Below are 19,659 nucleotides of genomic sequence, written 5' to 3' on the forward strand. Positions count from 1 at the left end.
AGGTCTTTGCACACTGCTGCGTTTTTCGGAGTGCGTGAATAAAAAAATCAACCTCACGTTATGTCAATCACGTTTGCACACTGCCGCCCGTTCCGTATTTATTTTCGGACCAGGGTTGATTTTTCCAGATTTTCGCAGCTGTCGCACTGAGTCCCTTGCTCTCTCTCTCTTTCCTCTCTCTCTCCCTGGCCTACGGCTTTCGGATTTCCAAAATGCAACGAAAACATGCACCTTAATTGTAAGATATTGCGACCGTTAGGTCACAGTAAGTTTGAAAACGTGGGGGCTATGGGGGCGGCATAGCTCAGGGGTAGAGAAACCGTTATTAGCATGAAGGGTTCCCAAAGGGTTCCCAGTTCGAATCCGGGCTCCCCCTGAGTTAATGTCGAAGGGTCCTTGGGCAAGACTCTGAACCCCTAATTGCTCCCAGTGAGTAGCTTGGTGCCTTGCATGGTTTCCTCCGCCACCGGTGTATGAATGTGTGTGTGAATGGGTGAATGTAATGCACAATCTCTGTAAAGCGTTTTGGATAAAAAGCGTTATATATAAATGCACCATTTACCATTTACCATTTACCACATGGGTCTGTGGTGCGTCGCTGATTGGCTGTGGCTTTCACAGGCTTTCCACAGGCTTTAACACATTGTTTAACTGAACGTTTATCAGTCAGCAGCTTTTCAACGTAACCTCACGCTCACGGTCGCTTCTCGGCCTTAGGGCCTCTTACTTGTTAAAAATGGATCAGATTACAGGAGGTATGGAAAACACCTTCTTTCATAAGAATTTTGCAAGGTAAAGAGAGAGTGGATTTCAGTGTTGAGGATATATTTTAATTTGTGAATTAGAACCAAGCTATTTAAGTGTGCAGTACATGAATTAGCATTAGCAATAAACTGTTTTTTTGTGTTTAATTAACCAAAGAGCATAGCAAATCAATAAGTTGTGTATCGATTAACAAATTAATGGTTGGATTGATGGTTCAGTAAATGTCCAAGCTATAGGGGTTTACAACATGTTCTTTACCTCTGCCAAGGAGGTTTTTGCCACCAGCTGTCTGTCTGTCTGTCTGCAGGATATCCAGGGGCGTCACAAGGGGTAGGAAAGTGGGACTGAGTTACTAAGGCCCAAGGTGGAGGGGCCCTAGTAACTTTAGCTATTGAAAAATAGCAGATATACAAGCTCACAGCGCGGCACCGAGTGCCGCGCTGCAAGCTTGTAGATCTGCTATTTTTGAAAAGTCGTGAAAATGTGTGCAAATCTTTGAATATGTATTTTTTTAAGCGAACATTTGTAACTCAAACTTTGCTTCCGGGGTAGTCCCTGGAACTAAATATTTTGAGATGGGGGTCCGTGGCCAAATTCATATCCTCTTGGGGGTCCTTCACATGAAAAGGTTTGAGCATCACTGACATGGAAACATGGGTTTCTTGCACACATTTTCACAATTTTTCAAAAATAGCAGATCTACAAGCTTGCAGCGCGGCACTCGGTGCCACGCTGTGAGCTTGTAGATCTGCTATTTTTCAATAGTTAACATTCATGGGGGGCCCACAGTGAATCCTTGTACCCAGGGCCCAGAATTTGGTGTGACGCCCCTGTGGATATCTCACAACACTTGGTGATAGGATGGTCCTGGGCCGAGGAGAACTGGTTAACTTGGTTAACTGGTCTATCGATATGCCACAGTTCAATATCAATTAAATAATTGAACAATTAATCCGAGACATCTGGAAGGCTCATGCAGTATTTGAAAAAAAGTGTCCCGCATCTTAAATCATTTATTTAGGGAGGCCCTCAACAAGCACCTCATTCTTTCCAATTTAACAAAGTTAAGTACATCTCTTATCCACTGGGTATGTGAAGGGGGTGTGGCCGTGGCAGATTTCCACTTAAAGGGATATTCCACTTTCAACAGGGAGCAGTGGTAGGGCCTCTCTCCACATACACACCCATTGTAACTTCAAACTCCATTTTAACCATGATAGATTCATTAAAAACACCCATTATTTTTTCTGGTGACTCATTTTACCTTCCTAATACGTGAGCAGGCCGTGTTTTTTCAATAACTCTTTTCATTTGTTTTTAATAATTATTTGGGAAAATGGAAAGAATGAAATACCAAAAAAAGAATTATTAAAAATAAATGAAAAAAGTTATCGAAAAAATACGGCCTGCTCACATATTAGGAGGGTAGTATGAGTCACCAGAAAAAAATAATGGGTGTTTTTAATTAATCTGTCATGGTTAAAATGGAGTTTGAAGTTACAATGGGTGTGTGTGGGGAGAGGCCCTGGGCCTGGTTGGCCTGGTAACATTTACATCAAATATCTAAATATTCAATCAAGCTAATCAAAAACTGTTCAGGGTGTCCATAAAAGCCTGATAGATGATAACATTACCAAAAGTTTTTTTGAAAGTGAAATATCCCTTTAAGAAATATCAAACATCCAGCTAATAAGGTAATAAGGCTATAAACGCTGCCTCCAGGGAAGAGAGGGACATTGTAGGTGGAATTACCCCAAACAATGCAATCATCACATTAGGCTCAATCAATTTCTCTGTTTTTTTCAAGACAGGACAAGACCAGAACACGTGTACAAGGCTTGATGACGTGTCACAAGATTGTGAAGTGAGCACATTGTAAAATTGTCATTCTAACTATTCATTCTATTTTCATTTAATCTGTGCATGACTTGCACAGATAGAAGATCCTAGAGCTGTTCCAGGCTCTCCTCTCCAAATCCGTTCCCCAAAGTGTGTTAAAAATGCACATATCTTCTCAACAAATTAAAACCACAATACTTGTCTATCTAAATGTCTATCATGGGTCCTAGAAGAACTGATTAACTTGTCCCCTGCATCATGAAGTAATTGGCCAAAAGAGGACATATGGCGCAGAAGCAACACGTTACAAACTTCCACCTTAGCAGAGGTCTGAGCGCTAATGAGCTGACCTCTGTGTTGGTTTGTTTTTACTCAATTTATAAAGCAATACAAAAATATAAATAAACCCATCATCAAGACATGCCTCTGTGTGAATTAGTTTAATCAAAATAAAAGCCTAGCTGTTGCTAGAGAGTTAATTCTCCAACTGAAAAACAACAAAAATAGGTCAATTTTCCTCCTTCGGCAATGTGGAGAAAATCCTCTATGCTTTTATCTCCTCTTCCTCATGTGAAACCCCATTCTTCTCTCCTTCCATTAGTCATGAGCCCTATTAACATCTTTAAGTTGCAGAGAAACGCACCATTAAGGCTTACGTCAGAATGTACTGGTAAACATATGAGCTGCCACACCACAGAAAACATGTTGTTTATGCCTGTTTATGCAAGGAAAATGTGTCCTTGATGTACAGTTTGTAAAGGTTACTAAGGTAACAGGTTAGCTTATTTTATTATAAGTTATATGCTAGATAAACGTACAGCAGACGTCTCTCTCATGGTACGAAAGTGAACACAAAGGTTTTGTGTCAAGATAGAATATACAGAAAATAACACTATAGTCTAAACAGGAGCCTCGGAGGTTATTAGAACATGTAATACAAACTAAATAACAAAAACTGCAATAGATATAACATTTGAGTTAACTGAAATAAAAATAAAAACTAGGCTTTACAAAAAACTGTAACTAACTGTAACTGTATTATGCGTTTAGAACTAACTAAAACTAAATTAAAAAAATGAATTTTTTAATTACACAAAACTTTTACATAAAACCTTTTTCTGACCGCTTTGAATCTCAGTCCTAAAATAACTAAAATCAACACAAACTGAAATTGAAAACAAGTCAAAAAGAAAAAAACAAAAACAAAAAAAAAAAAACCTTGGCCTGTTGCTCGTCGGCCGAAGGGGGAAGAGAGAGTCCAATTTACCTTTACTCTCTGGTCCTTTTTTCATGATTAAAATACATATTGATGAGGCCAGGTGCTCTAAAATCTGCCGCTCAAAAAAAAACCTGGTTCTCATGTGTGAAAAGGCTGTGTGCACTGGTTGACGGCTCAGCAGTGGCTTTCATTACATGCTCAGATGCATTAACACCATCACAAACATTTTAGGAAATGGGGCATTTTCTGTCTAGCCGTATTTGCTGCTGGCTGTTCTTTTCTGAACAGTCTATAGTGTCTAATAATACACTGTCGTACTATAAAGAACCTGGCTTTTTTCTTTTTTGCTTTTTTTACAGCATAGAAGCAGCACACACTTTCAGTCAGCTACTAAAAGAGGATCAAAGATGATGGCTCATGTGAACCATGTGAACCATGATTCAAGACTCTCTCTTTAGTGGGCCTAACAGACACTTCAACATTTCAACTCTAATTTGAAGAGGAGGAAAAAAAACCCACATGGCCCTTACACCAAACCAGTTTCCATACCAACATTTTGTTCTTCCATAATCAACAGAATTAAACAAAGTTCATTATTAATCATGGACTAATTGAGCGATAAGCCCCAGGAGGCAGTGGTTTACAGTGATTTTAGAGCAGCTAGGGGCGTTGTTACAAAGCCCTTGTGTTGAAGCCATTTCAAAAGTAAAGCATTTGTTGTAAAACCTTGCAAATAAGCAGGACAAAAACAAGTATTTCACTTCCCCTGCCACGGATTTATTTTACTTAAAGGTTGTGTGTGTATAATGCATGTCACGATAGGGGCAGAATCGTACATCATCGTCCCTCCTAGTCTCGGTACCACGAGACATCAACACCGCCTCACGCACAGTCAGGGTGAACTTGAAGAAAACGAGCACTCCTTTTCCAATCTGACTGGTTTTCTGATCATACAGTATATATCGTCGTTGTCGGGTGGAAACCTTGTATGTCCAAAACCGTTTGTTTTGTATTTATCATTTTAAAATGATTTAAACTAGTGAAAAAGACGATCTACAAGCACAACGCCTCGCACCGCGAGGCGTTGTGTGCTTGTAGATCGGCTGTTTTCACTACTTTTGTGCGATGGCCTTGTATGCTGAAGCAGGGCTTTACTTTACGAAAAGAAAATTACAAATTTGAAACCTGGACATACAAGGTTTCTGCCCGACAGTGACGATATGCATTGTGCAGAAAACGTCATCTTTGATGTGCAGCGCAGAGATGGAAAACTCTGTTCCCTGTCTTTTGTACTATCAATCTGTCAGTAGCATGAAACCATGAGATCTGAGAATTCTACGTGTCTTTGACTGTATGCAATGTGGATGCCACTGTGTGATAAGGACACCTGAGATCATGGCTGCATGCCCCCCATGTAAGAAGCTAGTTATCTAACAATGCATCACTCTCCCCTAACTCACACCATAAAATAAAATGAGTCACGGCATCTCTACGTAGCCTGGGTAAGATGTACGTTCCTACCTTTTGAAGATAAGGGCGATGACAAAGTCAGGGTTGACATTGATCCTCCAGTCACATTCTTTCCCTGCAGGGTAGGGCTGAGGGTAGTTAGGAGAGAGAATCACCCCTGATGGACCACTAACATTACCCCCGCAGGTAGCTGCACAGAGAAAGAGAGAGGAGAGAGAGAGAGAGAGTGGGAGAGACACAGACAGGGAGATAGTGAGAAGAGGGTAATTATTTACAAGGCCTCGGGCTAGGGGTACTTAGGGGAGAGATAGTCGTCTATCACAGACCACCCATATTATCCCCATAGGTGGCTATAGAGAGAGACAAATGGAGATGGCTTTTCTCTTCCTTTTTTACAGGTGGTAGAGTAGAGGATAATCATGAGAGAGCATCACCCCTTGTGGACTGCTGATATTAGCTCTCAACAGGTAGAGAGAGGCGGGGAGAGAGCGGGGGCTGAAGGTGGATGTGAGTACACATGCAAGCAAATATGTATCCATGAAGCCCAAGTGAGCAGAGCTGTTATTTAACTATCAAGAAATCAATCACCTGCCCCTTCAAATGGTTTATGTTTATCGCATTCCACTCTTCTCCCCATTCCCATGTTGTAATAACATTGATTGAAATTTTAATAGGGGTTTCATTTATTCAAGCACACAATATTTTTTGTTTATCAATTGGTTAGAAATAGGAAAAAGGCATTGATTTCTGTCAAATAATCCGTCATGCGTAGTCAGCCCCCGAAAGGCCCATTTAGAGCCAAGAAAAGCCCTGCATGCGCGCGCGCGCACACACACACACACACACACACACACACACACACACACACACACACACACACACACACACACACACACACACACACACACACACACACACACACACACACACACACACACACACACACACACAAGATGCTAGAACCTTCAATTTTATGCTTCAAACCCAGGAAAAAAAGCATCCGCAGACGCATTTTATTGAGTGCTCAAACCGTGCATGTCTGTGCGTGACTATTCTTGCCTAACCTGGTCAAACCTGCTATGGCGTGAAGTCAAGGTCAATGCATTTCAATGAGAATGCGTGTGGACTAACTTTTTTCCAACCCAGAGCAAAATAAATAAATAATAATCTTCATGTGCGCGGTCAGTTAGAACGGGCTGCATTCATTAACATGGGGTGTCTGTGCGCTTATGCGTGCCCGCGCCTTGTGGGTTTCAAGAGTGTACATGTTCTTTCACACAAGAAAGATGAAAAGCTGCAGAGAGGACAATTACAAAGAGAGAGAGAAATAATAAGAGGTGCATATAAAGGAAGGGGCCCTCGCCCATACAACTGTCAGTAGAATTGAATATAATCTTATGCAGATGTATTCAAGGATAAATAGGTACACTGTACATAGAAAGGCAGATCAAACACAATCTACAATCTTTCCGTCCCTTCCTTCTTCCGTTTTGAATTTCTAACCATTTCTTATTCCCTACATAGACTCAACACTCACTCTTCATGGCAAACAGGCTACAGACAGCAGGCTACGGACGATGATGTGATCGGACCACTTTGCAGGCTGCCAGGGGCGTCACAAGGGGTAGGAAAGTGGGACTGAGTTACCAGGGCCCAAGGTGGAGGGGCCCTAGTAACTTTAGCTATTGAAAAATAGCAGATATACAAGCTCACAGCGTGGCTGCGAGCTTGTAGATCTGCTATTTTTGAAAAGTCGTGAAAATGTGCGCAAATCTTATATGTATTTTTTAAGTGAACATTTGTAACTCAAATTTTGCTTCTGGGGGGTCCCTGGAACTAAATATTTTGAGATGGGGGGGGTCCTTCACATGAAAAAGTTTGAGCATCACTGACATGGAAACATAGGTTTCTTGGCACACATTTTCATGATTTTTCAAAAATAGCAGATCTACAAGCTATGAGCTTGTATATCTGCTATGTTTCAATAGTTAACATTCATGGGGGCCTGCAGTGAATCCTTGTACCCAGGGCCCAGCATTTGGTGTGTCGCCCCTGCAGGCTGCATTCGCACTGTGGGCCAACAGTTTTCCATGGATGATAACTATTTATGTGCACTTCAGAAACCTCTGAACTCCCATCAGACTCTTAAAAGAGGCAGTGCCACCGTCTTATTTCCTCATAAATAATGATCGCCGACATATTTCAGAAAAGTGTACATTAAGCATAACACACACCTTATGTATATTTTATATTGTTTGGTTATTTTACATTGCCCTTTTCTCTATTCTTATGATGATACTTTGTAACACTTTTAGTGCCAGGAATATAATTAATTGTTTAGCTACTGTGTGCTGCCATTGACTGCGCTTTATTTTGAAGACCCACAGAAGCCACGATCGTGTTCCATGTTGTGGAAATTCACTATGTTGTCATATCGACCAGGATGTTTTCTTTCACACGGAAAAGAATAATTGTTACCGCGGCTGGCCATCGCTTAGATATGGGCCGGTGAAAAAACAAACAAAAAACGTTTCTCGACAATCAATGCGATTTTGGAGAAATATTCTGAGATAAAGCCGTTTCTTTGCAGAGCAATGCATAGAAGCCAATGGAGATTATTCGCTTAATTCCTGATGACGTCATCACCCAAAGGATCACGGGAGATTGAGTTTTCTTTCACCCGCGGGTCCCCATGAACCAGTGTTATGTAATATAAAACGATTTCCCGAATTTGTTCGGGAAAAGCACTCCACGGACCTGACGCAACACTCTATGTTGTGTGACGTGATTCTATTTCATTTGTAACTCTACGTTAAATGAACACTGAGGGTTTTATTGTGTAGATTCGCAGACGGACAGACAGACAGACAGACAGACAGACAGACAGACAGACACACACATAGATAGACAGACAGACATCCTACCTATACATGTTGGCGGGTCGGGCTGCCAGTAGAACCTGTTATCCATCCGCACACATGTGATGGTGTCCTGTCCTTGGAGCTGGTAGCCCGGGTCACACTGGAACGTCATGCTGTCACCCGGCTCTTTGCTGTCACCGTACCGGGACCCGTTCACCGGGATGCCTGGGTCATTACAGGTAGTCGCCGTGGTGGCTTTGTGGGGAGCAAAAAAGGGAGTCGTGACAGAAAGAGAGAAAGGAGAACATTTAGAAAAAAGGTACAGTACGGTCGGGAGGTAGAAGGAGAGGCTGGGACAGACCCACCCACTCACACAGGACTGTCATTATATCCGTGGGAGAGGAGGATGTGAGGCTAGGACACAAGGCTCAAAGTCAGTTGTCAAGCAGCGTCACGCTGTTGACGGGCTGCTCCTTCCTGACTGTCCCCACGCTCAGCACTACTAAAAGAAAGAAATACCCGGGTCATTACATAAAGCAGTGCTTCTCAAACTTTTTCATGTCAAAGTCCCCCAAATTGATATGCATTGATAGGCCACAGAGCCCCATTAGAAAATATTTTATACACCAGTAAGACTCCTTATTCGGGAGATAGGCGACCGTCACGTCGCATACACAAACTTTAAAAGGCAATCGTAGCCAATCAGGAGGGAATATAGGAAATAGGACAGATCCATGTTGATGACATGACTTTAGAGATACTGTGTACAGCTGTGTGTGATTTTAGGCCAAAATCTGTTGGAGCAGTGTCCAAAAATGTGTTTTGCAAACATCGGCCTGATGGTGGCACTAGAAGTTGGCCATGTGAGAAATCAGGGGTGGAGGTTGTGATTTGCCATCCAAGGAGTGTGTGTGTGCAAAGTTTGGCACCGATAGGGCCAACGGTGCCAGAGATAAGGCAAAAGAGTGACGTGACGTGACGTGACGTGACGTGACGTGACGGACAGACTGACACAAAAAATAGCACATCTACTATTTTAGCTATTTTTTAAAAGTATAAAAAAACGATTGTGATGAAAATTAACTAATTCTGTTGGGGACACGTGGAGCCCATTCAGGGACCCCTCAGGATACCCTGGACCCCACTTAGAGAACCTCTGACATAACATAGCAGCGGTGGCTGGAATACAGTCCAGATAGAGAGTCACCAATATGAACATGAATAACACACTAACGCAGCCACAGTCTTTTATCTAAAAGGCTATTTTGATGTTTGCAACCTGCTGAGTAGCTACAGCAACTACAGCTATAGTATATTGACATTATTCAAGCTGCATGGTTCTAACTGGCATTTTAGCACAGTCAGAGAAGGGCATCTATCTCCCGAGGGTTGATGTAACTTTGCCTCCACGTTTAAAGTACATAATCAGCCGCTTTGTTTGCAAGAGAGAAAGAGATGGGATCAGACAGGGAAGTTGTGTCTGAACAACAAACACCATTTAGCTCAATTGAGTACAATGCCCTCTAACAACTTCACTTGAACTTCAATTGTTTATGGTAGTGCATACACATGGGAGCAGCTCAAAAGTTAGCCTACCAATGATTGGTGAAATAACTCAGATTTAAGCCAGCAGTCAGTCACTTTTACAAATGTAGAGTTTTTTATAGATGCTTACCTTACCTTTCCTATTATATAATTGTTTTATTATATATTCTTTTTATAATTATATTATATTATATTAAAAAATTAATCTAATTAATTATAAGCTTTGTAATTAATTAATCGCAATTAATCGCATATTAATATTTGACCCGAGAAGCATTTTTTTGTACGAGTGAATCAACGAGTGCGTTTTTTTAATCTAAATTTCGCATCCACTGGGCCAAGCAAAGCGCTCTGATCGGCTACTTCTCCCTTTGCGTTTGTTGTCTCTTCTTGGTTGGTGCATCGCTATGATCGGTATGCCCGAAACTGAAGGTTCTGTGGTGCAAAAACTATTTTTTTTAATCGCGTAAATTTTCGGTAATGAATTAATCGCAATTAATCAGTTAAAGTCCCAGCCCTAATTATATTATATTATATTATATTATATTATATTATATTATATTATATTATATTATATTAACTTTCCTTAACATTCTAGTCCTGTGAACCTATCTATCTCTAAAATATAAGTTTTTCCACATTTAATCATGCAATTAGTTAACAAGAACATGGACTCTCGGTTATCACTTTGAATCAGAGCCATGTATAGTAATTGGAGTTGCACCAAGACACAATGATCTAATTTAACATCTAACATTTTCCACCAGCCTGTGATGGCTTAAAATAATATTTTGACGTTTTATTCCATTGCAAATTGCAAACAACATTTGTTCCAAGAGATTAGTGGGCTAAATATATATGAGAGAGAGAGAGAGAGAGAGAGAGAGAGAGAGAGAGGAAAACAGTAGAAACAGGTAGAGTAAGAAAGCAAAGATAAAAGTGAGTTGCGGTTACTCCATACATTTTTTTAAATCACTTTCTTTCACAATAAATCCACAAGCCTATCCCTTAATAAATCAGCTTGGGGTAAATATAGGGAGTCATTACCATAGTAATGGAACAACAGCGGTTTGATTAGCATGTTAGTCACCGTAAATATTTATGGAGCTAAATATGGTGCTGATGAAAAATAGAATGTGGTGTGTGTGTGTGTGTGTGTGTGTGTGTGTGTGTGTGTGTGTGTGTGTGTGTGTGTGTGTGTGTGTGTGTGTGTGAGAGAGAGAGAGAAATAGAAAGAGAGAGAGAGAGAGAGAGAGAGAGAGAGAGAGAGAAAGAGAGAGGTAAATATTTAAGTTTGGAATACAGTGCTGATAATAATAAATAAAATATCCAAGTAAGGAATCACCACAATGTGTTTATGCGTGTTTGTGCTTCATAAATGTGTGTGGGGTGGGGGGACTGGGGGTGGGGGGACTGAATTGTGCCAGTGGCAACCAACGTTATAATAAGAAACAGTCAAACTTGTGGTGTGTATACTGTATTAGCATGTATACTGTATTAGAGTGTGAGTGTGTGACTGTGTGTGTGTGTGTGTGTGTGTGTGTGTGTGTGTGCGCGCGTGCGTGCGTGCGTGCGTGCGTGCGTGCGTGCGTGCGTGCGTGCGTGCGTGCGTGCACGCGCATGCCTGTGTGCGTCCGTGTGCATTGTAGTGTGTGTGTGTATGTGTGTATTGTAGTGCACAGTGAAAGCTCCCCTAACTGTGAGTTTCTATTGACTGCAAGCCTTCAAACTTTGGTGGGTTGATGTTTTATTTTTTCATAGTGCTGTTACTGCAGTGGATATAGCGATAACTTTAGGCAGTGGTTCTCCACAAGACCACACATACACAGTACATTTCAACATGCACTGTCTCAAGGGAAAAAGGGCATCTTTGCAACAAACTTTTTATAGGGGGAAACTTGGTCCTCTGCAACTAGAAATATGCGTGGTTGTATGCAGCCTCCAAGTAGTTGCCGTTTACATCATTGTCTGTCCAGATTCATACCGTATACCAGGGTTCCCCAATTAGTTTTCGCCAAGGGCCGAATTATGTCTAGGGTACCAAGCCGAGGGCCACAACATTGCGGGTGGCGACGGCGGCGTTCCTGCTACTCCAGCGACAATTCAGATATAGGCCTACTAGTGCAGTGTTTCTCAAGCATTGTGCAGCGGACCTTTGGTGTGGCCTTTGACATTTGACAGTGAAGTCACGATTTAAGGACTTTTAAAACCTGTTTAATACCTCAAGAAATAAAATAAAATAGACCATTACAGCATCAAAAATAATCAACAAACTATATAAAAACTGGTAAAACATTGGCCAATTTTAAAATAAGAAAAAGGCAAACATTTTGAAAATAGCCACACATGCCATAGATCTAGGTGTGCCCTGGGATCTTTTGGCTATGAAAAGCGTTCCCTGGCAGAAAAAAGGTTGAGAAACACTGTACTAGTGTTGTTGCTGCTCTTATACCACCATTATTATAATTATTATAAGAAATGCACTCCTTCAAGTTGAAACAAAATAAGTTAAGAACCAATTAACCAGTCTGCTTGAAAAGTATGCATCTGTAGCAGCTAGTTGACATGCAGAGACATAATTGCCTTCCTTTGATCCATTAACAAGGGGCCGTTACTACTTATTGGCATCAGCTGCCAGCTGGACACAGAGTCTGACACAATCACCTTCCCTCTGCAGGGCTCTGTGTCTGTCTCATTTCTCCAAAAGCCCTTGAATATGATTGAAAATGATTAAGGATTACTGTGATTATGTTAAGCTTACGTTTCATATCGCACTCACCTTACCTGTAACTTTCACTACTCCCCGAAAATATTTTTTTGGGATTTTTTTTTCTTTTTTTGACTGGGGTTGGTGGGGGCCGGACAGAACCCCCCCGCGGGCCGCAAATGGCCCACGGGCCGCCTATTGGGGAAGCCTGCCGTATACTATATGTGTATGAATACGTATGTCGTGTGGTAACAGTGACCTTGACCTTTGATTATATATTTCTAACCAGTAAGACCCCCTAATCAGGAGATAAGCGATCGCCAGGTCGCATGTATACACAAATTGGCCTGTAAGTGGCATTGATGGTGGCGGAAAAGGGGACATATCCATGTTGATAGACATACTGTGTACTGCTTTGCGTGATTTTAGGGCAAAATGTGTAGGATCAGTGTCCAAAAATGTGTTTGAAAAAATTGTCCTGATGGTGGCGCTATATGGGACAGATCCATGTTGATTACATGAGTGTAGACATACTGTGTAGCAATTTGTGTGATTATAGGGAAAATCTGTTCTAATCAAGTTCATCCTTGAATCCAAGTTCACAATTGCGCCAAATGGCATGAAATTCCCTCAAGGCGTTCCTGAGATATCGGGCTCACAATAATGGGAGACATGAGGTCACACTGAAATTGACCTATGACTATTGACCACCTACTTCTAATAGGTTGATCTTCGTGTCCAAGTGGACATTGGTACAAAATGTCAGGAAAAGGACCATTTCGCCCATTTTCAACCTAACTTCATATAATTGGTCCTCATTGGTCATTATAAAGGCCAATTCATGCGTGGAGCGACAAGTATCGAACACATTGCTCTAGATTTTCAGAGTTTTGAGCATTCATACCGTGTTGCCACAAAACAGGGAAGTGGATGTAGTCTTGTGAATCTTCACAACCAATCACAGCACGTAACATTGTATTAAGCGACTGCAACTTTTCATTTTTCCAGGACAACTGGACAACAGCTTCCATTTTTGCATTCTAATTTCCAGGAAGAGAATTAAGGCTGTAGTTTCTATCATTAGCTTGGAATACCCATCGATGATGTCATAATGACAATTTGATAGGCAGGTTTCTGAACTGTCCATATCCCATTAATGAGACAGAACAAGTACACAGAAAAAGAAAATAAATCCATCTTATAATGAGCATTAGTGAGGACCAATTATGAAAACATTGATTTTTTTAAGGTGTTCTGAATTCCTGAGATATCACATTCACAATGTTGGGACGGAGAGATGGATGGACGGACAGACAGATAACCTGAAAACATAATGCATCCGGCCATGGCTGTCGCCAGCAGACGGAATAAAATAAAAAAAAACATGAAAATAGACTACAGGATTGGTCTTTTGTTTGTTTATTCGAGTGCTTAAAAACATCTATAAAAATTACTGTAAGTCAATGATTAATCTCAAAATTAAAGACAATGATTACAACACGCATGTTCTCTCATTCAGATAGGGTGGGCAGTGTGTTGTCCTGTTGTCCGTCCTATAGTAAATAAGTACTTGAAGGAGAGGACCTGGGTGCCATGCACGATTGCACGTGTCAAGTTTTTTATTCTAAAAATCTAAAATACATAATACGCTATGTTAATTTAAATTCTACAGGAATAAAGAAAAACAACAATTGCCATGACCTTTGTGCTTCAGTGCCAGTATATTTGTCTCTCGAGTCAAACGTGTAATTACAGAAGAAGCTTTTTCCTAGGATAGTGTTGGGAGAGGGTGCTTCTCCAGGTGCTTAAAAAGAGTGCAAAAGAAAGGAAATAAAAAGAATAATCGATCAAACCATTTTAAATTCACCATTTGCATAAAATGTTATAGTGGCTATCATGATGAAAAACTAAACTTTTGTGCCAAATCATGAAATGCATAATGTGTGTATAAAGAAAGATTAATGTGGTGAAATGGGTTAGAGAATATAGAACCCTTTAATGAAGAAACTGGCTATTACCGTACAAAGACACTGCTGAGCGAGTCAGCAAGATAGAATCTCTTCTGTTTGTAACATCTGACGGAAATTGAAAATAAATTTCAATTTTATTTGATGCTGCCAGAGAAGGGGTTTGTTTAATAAGAGGGAAACTAATTTTCTGTCGGTGGAGGATTGTGAGAACAGTTGAAGTTATTATTCGAGGAAGAAAGATTTGCCATAGCGGATTATTTAGACAAGGCATGAGGAAATGAGAAAATGTATGCTGTATATGAAAACTGTGTCGCTTGAATGTATATCTTCTCTCTCATTGCATAACTGACTCAAAGTCTGTAAGAAAGCATCAGAAGGCCTCTCTTATCTGTTGGTTCCGTGCTTGAAGTGCTTTGAGAGTTCTGAACCCATGACGAATTCCAGCCCTGATTCATGTGGCAGTTGCAACATAGAGAAATCCAAGTAATGACATACTGTAAATTGAGTGCCAGCGTTTGCCTATTTGTGTGCAGTAAATTATAGTAGACAGCATAGTGATTGTTCTTCCTGGTCACCACTGGAAGAAAAAATATATACTGTATAATCATAATTTGGAAGAGATTGTCAGCAGAAGAGACTAGAAAGCGGCACCCAGAAGAGACATTTCCTCACATGGGGGTGCATCATCTCACCCTGCTGCCGTCATCTTGTTTTCCCCAACCATATTCATGTCTTGACTAGAAGCCTTGGGACTTTTTCTTTTCTTTTCTGTTATTTATTTTATTTTATTAGTCTTACTGTATTTATCCTTTCAACTAAATAAATAAATAAATAAATATTGAGACCAGGAGCGCTCGCTTTTGAGCGTGAGGTGGAGCAAACGGTGCCTCCTTCCGGGGACAGCCCATAAGTCCGACATCTCATCGGTCCTACAGGGTTAGGTTTAGGCATAGTTTTACTGAGATTAGGGTTATCATTCACCAGCGTCAGCAGGTTAGCATTCACCAGTGTCGGCAGGTTAGCATTCACCAGGTTAGCATTCACCAGCGTCGGCAGGTTAGCATTCACCAGGTTAGCATTCACCATCGTGAACAAATGGGACGTCGAAACAATGAGACGTCGGACCAAATGCCATGTCATGCACTGTATCTCAGTCATTTTATTTATTCAAAACTGATTATCTCCGTTATATTGGAATATTGAGGATAGGCTTTTGGTTTGACATTTTCGAACCCATTGGGGAAATTGAGGTGTCATCACAGCACCGCAATAAGTATGCAAAACAGAACACATACCGATAAGAGTAGAGAGATACAAGATGAATGAAAAAAAGAGTAATAATGTAATAAAGATGAAAAAAGCAACAACTAAATACAAATAAAAAATGGTGCTGGGTAGCTGAGAACCTTTCACACGTACTGCTTATTCTAGGCAGTAAGTTGTGTCTTTACAATTTGAGGGAGTTTGACATAAAACCATGCCAAGGACTATTTTATGGTGGGGTTATTAGGGACAGCAACTTTCACTTTCTGGGTTGGAGGCAGTTCTAAAAGTAGAGGAGTGTCTGGTTTCCCAGGAAGGGAGTCAGCAGGTCAGGGTGATTCACATTGTGCCTGGACACCTGCCAGGACATACCAAGTACCCGTTGTACCACAATGTGTCATAGGTTCATGGGGAATGGTCCATTTGTGTGGCATGGCACAACAATTTCAATACTACCACTGCTACCGTTGTGGTGATTTGATCTTAATTAACTAATTGGCTTGGGATGAGTCCGCATTACACTATTGGTAGAACCATCAAAGTCTGGCTGTTTCTTGCAAAACTAATATTTATAGTCCTCAGAGATGGAGAGATTTGATTTGGTTTCCTGATTCAACAATTCTAAGAAATCCTGGCACAGCATAACGTAATATTAATAAGAACCAACCAAGAAGCCACAAGTCTACATGTGTAATGGGAATTAAGTTTCCTAATTAAAAAATTAAGTCGATAATGCAGTGACTACTTTAGACAATACACAAGGGCAGAACATCCAAAACAGTAGCTTTGCTGAGATATTCATCAGATAATGTGTTTGTAGAACTTGACCTTCTGGTGTCAATTTATTAGGAGAGACAACGAGATGCGTGAACTAATTTTAATTTTGTAATAATCATGTGGAGTCAAGTGAGTTGATTCTCTCTCTCTTTCTCTCTCTCTCTCTCTCTCTCTCTCTCTCTCTCTCTCTCTCTCTCTCTCTCTTTATCTCTCGAAATATATACAGTATATGTATCCATATACACATCCATCCATCCATCCATCCATCCATCCATCCATCCAAGTTGGAGACACTCTTTTTTTCCAATTTTTTTTCACACTCTGAAATGAACACTCAGAATGTGACAGCTAGTGTCCATATAGTTGTGCAATAGATGGGGTTACTTACTGGAAAACTGTATAGAGAATCCCTGTTTGCTAATGAAGTAGTCAGAGTCAAACTGCAGCGTGAGGATGTTGAAGGTAGAATGGGTGTCTTCGGGTAAGGCGGGTCCAGACCATTCTTTGAGCAGGATCCCTCCATCTGATGAGCCAGAGGGGCCATCCCACACTCTCAGGATGTCATGGCCCACCTCAGTATCGAACACAATGAAGTGAAGGCTGAGAGAATGCACACACACACACACACACACACACACACACACACACACACACACACACACACACACACACACACACACACACACACACACACACACACACACACACACACACACACACACACATTTTTAATAACTGTTATTTTTTTTATTGTTTACTGTCTTGGGTTATACCCAACCACTTACCTCTAGTTGTAGTAAAACAGATCTGAGTTACAACTGCACCAAAAAATGCTAATCTACAAGTGCACAACCCGTTGCATTGCAACGTGTCGTGAGCTTGCAGATCGGCTATTTTTTGGGTGGATGTTACCCCCAGGTTATCAAGTGGATAACCCAACAAAGTTTTTAAGTTAATTAAGTGAGTGACAAGGAGGAATTGAACAAAGCAAACATAATATAAGCACACATGCACTGATTAACGTCTACAGTGGCAGCATGTTTTTGACATACAGTAATGACTGGTTGTTTGTGTGTTCTCTACCATGGCAACAAGTCTGACAGCACACACTGTCAACTACGTATAATGACTGAATATAAATTAGCAGCTTGTCTTGCCATATCTGCCTCTATAATCAAGGTGCAGGGGAGCTTGTTGTCATTTGGAGCAAAGTATAATTACATGAAACAATCACACTGAATACTGTTTAACTCTTACCGTGTAGTGCTATTGAATTAAAATACCGTAGGGCTATTATGTAATTACTTGTATTTCTCTTGTACACCATAGTGTTCTTAGGCTGGATGATAGATTTCCACTTAGTCCTTTTGACGTTTGATTTTCAAGTTGAAAAAGGAGCCATGCCCACAGTAAGCATGTTTTGTTGTAGCTGCCAGTGTGTTTAAGACATGCATTTCTATGGTAAAGACACGCTAGGAGTGCTGCTCTTCCCAGCACCGAGCCTAGCGTTTCTGTGTTCTATCCAAAATGCTACAGTTCGACATTTGGAGTGGAGCGCAGCTCATTAATGTCCTTTTTTCAACCGAACAATCAAAATCAAGGAGAGGTGGAACCAAGCGCAAAACGACAGCATCCCTATTCTGGGGCCGTGGGGGAACGTTTGCCAAACATGGCAGATCTTCAAGCTCACATTACATGTGTTTTACTCAAGTACATTTTTAATAAAAGACGTTTACTTGTAACAGAGTATTTCTACATTGCAGTATTGATACTTTTACTCAAGTAAAGCATTTTAGTACTTTTTTTCTACCACTGCTGTGTATAATCACCTGATAGTCTTGCCTGTGTCAGCCTCTATAGTCCAGGTACAGTGCAGGTTGTTGTCATATGGAGCAGGATATCCAGGGGAGAGGATCCGGCCCGACACCGCTCCACTTAAGTGTCCTCCACATTCCGCTACAGGAAGACAAAACATTACATTACATCAGAATAAGAGTTCTGTGTTTTTTTGCATTCATTCTAAACATTATGCTATAGCTCATACTGTTTCCATAATGGAGCAAGACAGCTAGGAGAGAAGATGCAGCCAGGGACAGTATCTGCTGCCATTATTCAGCTGCAGCTTCGGCTGCAGAGACGTAGTGTAGACTGTATCTCATACCACATTCAGCTGCAGTGTGCGAGACGTAGAATGGAAGAATATGCGTTTGCCCTTTCATTTGCTTTTGGCCTCCAAAATTAAATCAAGTGCCTTTATTCAAATACTGTACTATACCAAATTACAGGCGGTAGTAATATTTCCATTTCATGCTACTTCTACTGCACTACATTTCAGATTTAGATGAGCCTATTGATACAAATGATAAAACCACTAATACATTATTAAGTAAATAAAATTGCCTTTACCAACATATTAATTATCAATAATTATAATCCAATAATATGCTAATACCGTAGGCATATATTCTGAAATGGGCATTATGCATAATGTCTACTCTTGCTAATGCTTTTGTACTTAGTAATTTTGGTTGGGGTTGTGTCGTTACCATGCCATGAGATAACTCCAAATATTGTCAAGATAATATTATCAGAATATGCTTTGTTCATGTGCTAAAAGAGTGACATTCAGGGCTGTTTCAATGTGCAATGTCAATGAGGAGAATAACATTTCGCTTTAAGTAACATTTTCAACTTAGTACTTTTACTTGTACGTATTTTTTATACTGTGTTATAATGCTACTTGTACTGAAGTTAAAGATCTGAGTAGTTCTTCCACAACTACTGCTAGCTTCTCACTATTATGTTGGAGGTGAAAGGACATGATGACTATGAGGTATACACTACAGTCAGCCTCAGCTAGATTAGATTTTACACCATATCTGATGAGCAGTATAACAGTAGCAGCACTTTTGTTCATTTCCTCACATTACAGGGTGCCAACTATTTCTTTGAATAGAATGGGATTACAATCATTGAAAATCTGCAGGACAGGGGCGCCCGCTGGCCTACTGGTCCAGGCACATACCACTTTGGCATTGCCACATAGGCACTGATGCCTGACGGCATCACCGGTTCGATTCCCGATCCGGACGACCTTTATGGAGCCAGAACAGTCTCATAATTCACAAATGCGTACCTCCAGTTTTGTAATTTTTGAAATTTTGTGTTTCCACATTTTGAACTCACATGCCCAGATTTGAAACTCACAAGGTGAGATTCTTGTGTATTTTGTATCTGTGATTT

General features: G+C 40.7%; 1 protein-coding gene across 1 annotated transcript in view; it reads right to left on the reverse strand.

Moving 5' to 3' along the window:
• Window positions 1-19,659, reverse strand: part of LOC308288605 (CUB and sushi domain-containing protein 1) — an 803,860-nt gene that overhangs the window by 222,302 nt on the left and 561,899 nt on the right. The window contains 4 exon segments of the mRNA XM_080730076.1: window positions 5,345-5,483; window positions 8,218-8,409; window positions 16,805-17,016; window positions 18,246-18,372. Coding sequence (XP_080586202.1) covers window positions 5,345-5,483; window positions 8,218-8,409; window positions 16,805-17,016; window positions 18,246-18,372 — 670 coding nt within the window.

The sequence above is a fragment of the Nannobrachium achirus genome, assembly GCF_963921795.1.
Source record: "Nannobrachium achirus genome assembly, chromosome: 7".
Taxonomy (NCBI): Eukaryota; Metazoa; Chordata; class Actinopteri; order Myctophiformes; family Myctophidae; genus Nannobrachium; species Nannobrachium achirus.